Here is a 6481-nt window from a genome sequence, read left to right on the forward strand (position 1 = left end):
TTACATTAAATTAGACACTTTGTGTGTGTCTTCGAGAAATGTATGTCAATTGACCAAACCACTATGAATCAGAAATGGTTCGCTTCAAAGTCAAACGTCCAGCACCATAAGACGCCACTTCCTTTCTGTGGGGAATGTTGAATACACTGAGGTATATTTCTACTCATCCTCTTCAATATTTCATCAATATTATTGTTTGCCCCTAGAGCGAATTAATTGCCAGTCAACTGTGCTATCAACATGTTCTTGTGTAATTGCTTTAAGTAATATATTTACAAAAGTGCAGAGAGCTTGTATAAAAACACTAGATAAGTGATGACATGTTAGCAGCTAGCAGTTAGCACAAGGTCCTAAAAGGAAATAAATGTCAACTGTGTTATACTTGACGGAACAATGTTGGTATGGTTTATTGGAACAGTTTGACAATATGCTTACTTTGTGTGTTAATTAACATTCATTAACTAATGTTATCACAAGCTAAACTCATATGAATAAAACAATGATTTCATGGAGTATGGATTATTTTGATATAAAGATGTGTTATTAAAGGGATAGTCACCGAAAATTGCAAATGCACTCATTATCTACTCACCGCTATGCCGATTGAGGGGTGGGTGAAGCGTTTCATTCCACAAAATACTTTTGCAGTTTCAGGGGTTAACAATTGCAGCCAAATCCAATACAGTTGAAGTAAATGGTGACTCATACTTCAAACGTAAAAAAAAAAAAAAAGCTCCTGTGGTGTCATCCAAGGGTCTGGTAGCCCCGACATCCAATCTTTTAAATATTGGGTGAACTTAAGTCTTACATAAAGATGTTGAATAAATCCAAATTCAGTGTAAGTTGGATTTATGTTATGTTTACAAACTTTATCATTGGTGAAAGCATCTCCCAGAATATCCATTATCCAGGGCAAAATTCATATTTTCAAAAAGCCCTGGTGAATAGACTCAAGACCTTGTCAAACAAAAGTGTAAGTGTTTATTCATGTTCTCCATGATACAGTTTCTGTTGACTAAATAACGATTTTAATGTTTATTTTCATTAAAATATTTAAAAAGTCATTTGGGCTCAAGCTTGCCAAATAATGAATTGAGCACATTATGGGGGTATATTATGGGAACAACTAGAATATTTGGCCAAAAAAAGACAGATTATTTCCTGTTTTTGTTTGATTTGAAATGACTCAACTACACCTAGGATAGAGAGAGAGAGAGAGCGAGAGCGAGAGAGAGAGAGAGAGAGAGAGAGAGAGAGAATGGTTAGAGAGTGAGAGGGATGGATGATGGAGGGATAGATAGAATGATACATACAACAGTCAAACCCAAGAGCATACGAATTATAAAAGGTCAAAATTAGTCAAGAATAAGATGAAAGTCTTGCCACCTACAACTACTACTACAAAGCTGTCACTGTAAAGAATGATGTGCTAATGGAGGTATTGACAGCACCAATAGTTTAAAAACAATTAGCCTATAGCATTGCTTAGTATGAAGAGTCATAGGAACCAGCTAGCAAGATGCAGCTCACTCAAAAACACACAATACTGCACTCCTCCTCTCTCAAAGAAAAATAAATGTGGAGATGACAACTCAATTGGGACTCAAATTGGGACTAGACTACACAGGATTTATTTTTCATTGTGTGACTTTAACAACAACGGATGAATGATACTTAATGTACGAACCCCTCTGGGATGTGCAGAGGAGGACCTCTCTGGTGTTATAGGGGAGGGAAGAACTCCCAAAGGACACACGACATCTGTTGTGCTTTCCTTCCATAGTGACCAGCATCACCAGGCAGTGTGCATGTAGACCTGGTTTGTTGTTAGGTGAACCACACAGTGCTGCCTTATGCATTTCATCTTGGTTGTTTGAATTATTGTCCAAGAAAGTGCAACACTCATGCAGGAGGGAACAAGATCAAGAGTTTCATTCATCCTCATCTAGAAGCATGTGTTAGTCTAATGCTAAACTTTGGAGAATGGAGAAAACAGGTGATGTTAATGTTAGCGGTAACAAATGGCTTAGACTCGTCCGGTGGCATCAAGAGAAGAAAGTGAACGAGGAAGGAGAAGATGGAGCCAAAGATGAAGGGAAACCTAGCATCGCTCTGGAGTTGAAAGTTAAGTGAGTAAAAATGTAAATTTTTTAAAACACCGAACAGTATTAACTTTAAATAAATGTCCCCACTAATTCAATCTATTTGAACGCTTCCCTTTTCCATAACTAGAACATTTCATCAATTGTATAACCATAGGCTTTTACTACATATCACAAATTACATGACAGTATATGTGAAAATGAATATCTTCATTGTTACCACAGTATAACATTGATATTGCGATATGGCTTTATCAGGTAAAACAAATGCTCAGAACTAATCTTTGTTGATATTCATTCCACCAAGGTATTCTATATATTAAAACAAAATATACACAGGGTTTCATGATTGTATTTGCAATTTTTGCTCAATTTAAATAATTTATTGTGATGTGAGTAATGAAACATTCTATATCTGTATATATTCTGTATCTCAATATGTACATTTTCCTTGGGTGTGACAGATTGTCACCTCAAAGTTCTCTTCTCTAAGTGCTCTTCCTTCTCTTTTCTTTTTCTTTGCAGTTGGAGAGAGTTGGCGGTTGATCCGGCAGAAAAGTTTTATTACGTCTGGCTACAGGTCATGATCTTCCCTATTCTCTACAACTGGGTGATCATTATTTTGAGGTAAAAGCATGGGATGTGGTATATATCATATATCTTTGCATTTTGCCTATAATTTGTTCAAACTCAGTCTTTCGGCTTTCTCAGAACATGCTTCACGGGAATTGCAATGAGCTACCTGCCTGTGTGGCTTACACTGGACTATCTGTCAGACCTCATGTATATTGTTGACATGATCATCACTGTTCACACAGGTAAATATTAATTTTTAATTGGATATTTGAAATATAACAGAACTTTAAATAGAGATCAGGTAAATTTAGTATTCTTGAAGAGTTAGAGCCAATCTAGACTTTGAAAAGGTAGGTCCAGTGTATGAGTGTATGAAGTGTGCTGTTGGCCTTACTAAGTCTTGATCTCCCCACTCTAGGTTACTTGGATCAGGGTATCCTGATAATAGATCTAAATCAACTGAAGAAGCGGTACCTGCACTCAAAACATTTCTTGAGGGACTTGATTTCCGTCCTGCCCACAGACCTTCTCTACTTTCTCTTTGGCATCCAAACACCAATGGTGAGGATCAACCGCCTTCTGCGCATGCCACGACTCAACGAGGCCTTGGATCGCATGGAGACAAGAACCTCCTACCCCAACACCTTTCGCATCACCAAGCTCATGAGCTACATATTTGTATTGATCCACTGGAATGCCTGTCTCTACTTTGCACTTTCCAACTACATTGGTTTCGGAAGTGACCGTTGGGTCTACCCAAACATCTCCAATCCAGAGTTTGCCTCCATGCGCCGTCAGTACTTTTACTGCTTTTGGTTCTCTGCCCAGATTTTCACCACAGTAGGAGACACTCCCCTGCCAAAAAGGGAAGAGGAGTACTGCTTTATGATTGCAGACCTGCTCATTGCTGTGCTGGTATTTGCATCCATTGTTGGCAACGTTGGTAATGTTATCTCAAGCCTACGAGACCGTGATAATGTATTTTTCCCAAACCATGAGCTGGTAAGTTGTTCCATTTTTTTCTGACAGTCTTGTTTTATTATATGACCCAAACATTTTTTTATAAATTGGAGATGGATGATTGATGAATAACACAATTTAATTTCAGGTGAAGGCATACCTACGTAGCCATCACATTAGCAAGGAACTTCGTCAGCGTATCGACAACTGGTACCAGCATCTGCACATCAACAAGAAGATCATGCGAGAGAATGAAATCCTAGAGCAGCTGCCTGTGCACCTGAGGACAGAGATCGCTGTCAGCGTTCACCTCTCCACGCTTTCCAAAGTCACCATCTTCAAGAGTTGTGAGAAAAGTCTGCTGGAGGAGCTGGTGCTTAAGCTAACACCTCAGGTCAGGGAAAACATGGCTCTAGCGTAGAAAATAATTGTTCTGGGATATATACTTTTATAATGCCTCTCTTGCGCAGGTGTTCAGTCCAGGAGAATATGTCTGCAGAAAAGGAGACGTGGGCCATGAGATGTACATCATCAGAGAGGGAAAACTTGCAGTTGTAGCAGATGATGGGGTCACCGAGTTCGCTGTGCTGACTGACGGGAATTTTTTCGGTGAAATTAGTATCCTCAACATCAAAGGTAAGTCAAGTACAATTTCTTGTACAATTATTAATTAATGTAGGAGTTAAACAGACCTATAATAGTGCTACAAATGCAGAATATCACAATAATTAAAATGCTTCAAGCAGATAAACATGATTTGATAATGAGAGACGGGACATATTTATTTAGTGTTTTTGGTCTATGTAATTATATTGAGTACAAATCAAGTGTATAAAGTATCAAGACTGGTGCTTAGACTGGTCAGGACTGGGGACTGTTGACTATGATTGACTATGTGTTTGATTTGCTACAGCACAATCTAGTTAGCTTATTTGTTGCATAAGTAACAATTGAATCAGACTTTGTTCAAATTTTTTCATTAATTTGTATCTATTTATTTAGATCAATCAGCTACTGTTTACCAAATAGCTAACAAAAACAGCATTGTGAGCAACTATAGAAACAACTGTTAGATAAGAATACCTAAATATTACTACTATTAACCTCGGTGATTAAAGACAACTGCAATTTCCTTTTAGGTAACAAGTCAGGCAACCGTCGCACTGCCAACATCCGAAGCATCGGCTACTCTGACCTGTTTAGCTTGTCTAAAGAAGATCTTACTAAGGTGTTATCTGAGTTCCCTGCAGCCAAACATCACTTGGAGGAGAAAGGAAGACAGATCCTCACCAAGATGGGCATGTTGGTGGAGAGTGGGGAGGGAGAGCAGCAGGAGGAAGAGAAAGTGGAAACCAAGATAAAAAGGCTGGAGAGCATCTTGGAGGTGTTGCAAACCAAACTAGCTCGACTGATGATGGAACTAGAGTCGAGCAGCCGAAAGATGCAGGCCAGGGTTGAGCAATTGGAGAGGGAGGTGGCAGCGCTGGAGACTCAGCTGCCAGAAGATGGGGTAGAGGCAGAAACAGCAGAGGGAAGAGGTGAAGGGGTGGGAGAGGAGGTTGAGTGGGAGCGAGAAGAGGCAGAAGGTGAGGAAGAGGAGGGTTCACATCCAAAGGTGAAAAATCAGAAACAGACAGAAGATAGCAATGAAGTGACCAAGGAGGGAGACGGAGAGAGCACAAAAAGCGCAAAAGAAGATGTAGAGAGGCTAGTTGAGGGAGATAAATCAGGGCTGAAGCACCCAGATGACAAGGAAAAGAGAAAACACGACGATGGAGACAAAACCAGAGAAAAAGGAGATGATAGACCTGGGAAAGGAGATGGAGCTGAGATCAGACCTGAAGAGGAGAAAGAGGATAAAAGTAGAGAAAGAGAATCTGAAGTGGGGAAAGAAAAGGCTGTAAAAGAAAAAAGAGGAAAGGGGCCGAAAGATGAAGAGTAGAAAAAATAAAATCAAAACAACTGAAAAGGAGAATGAAATTTAAATATGTATTGTTGTTTGATTTCTATGAATAGAAATGTTGAAAACCTCAACATATTTTTGCAGTATAACCTGTACCCATAGATGGCATCATTGCACCCTAGTGCAGAGAAACTGTGCAAGATTGGAATCAGAAATGAGAGACGATGTCAGTACACAAACCCCCCAAAAGTATTTTAACTGAAGGTAAAACAATCTGCACGCAACAAAACTATTTAACAAATCTCCTCCACAGTCACATTCCTGAGCAAAGGTCTAATCCTTGAGTCAGATGACACATTTACCCTTGAGAAAACGCAACTAAAGGTGCATCAGTATTCAATCTCTCCTCCCTGGGTTGGATGGTTGGTTTGGTTAGAATTGGGTTGTTTAGGTATTTGGTTTAGTTAAATCTCAACATGGTCACACATCCATACACAACCCACCACAAACTTTACTGATAACCAAAGTACATATTACTTAATTATTTAATTTATCATTAAAATCCCGGCTGTATTCGATTTTGAGGATGGATAAATAGATGTGAAGGGCAAGGATGAATATAAATGAAGGACGTCTCTGTCAGGCTGGGGAGGATATGCAATGAACTAGGTGGATGGAGACTCACTGTAGGGGTTCCATCTCAGAACCTTTTCCGCCCAAGCAGGTGTCAGACCCCCCAGGACCTAGGTAGAGCCCCGAGAGAAATATGCGCCAGATTTATTTGAAAGGGATGTAGGTAGGGATGGGGATGTAGGTAGGGGAGGATGAAAGGATGAATGGAAGGGTGGGTGGGTCGAGAGATCTGAGGTAAACGGGGCAGGATGGGTTGACTACTATAAGAAGGGTTGATGGGAAATTAGAGGAGTGGTCGAGGCGCGGT

General features: G+C 39.7%; 1 protein-coding gene across 1 annotated transcript; it reads left to right on the plus strand.

Annotated features, from left to right (window-relative positions):
* Positions 1-1983: 1983 nt before the first annotated feature.
* Positions 1984-5580, plus strand: cnga4 (cyclic nucleotide gated channel subunit alpha 4). Its single transcript, XM_061088796.1, has 7 exons — positions 1984-2129; positions 2628-2729; positions 2814-2920; positions 3097-3680; positions 3787-4032; positions 4109-4274; positions 4778-5580. The coding sequence occupies exons 1-7, from the start codon at positions 1984-1986 to the stop codon at positions 5578-5580; spliced, it is 2154 nt and encodes a 717-aa protein (XP_060944779.1).
* Positions 5581-6481: the final 901 nt, after the last annotated feature.

This window comes from Limanda limanda, chromosome 16, assembly GCF_963576545.1.
Source record: "Limanda limanda chromosome 16, fLimLim1.1, whole genome shotgun sequence".
NCBI classification, from domain to species: domain Eukaryota; kingdom Metazoa; phylum Chordata; class Actinopteri; order Pleuronectiformes; family Pleuronectidae; genus Limanda; species Limanda limanda.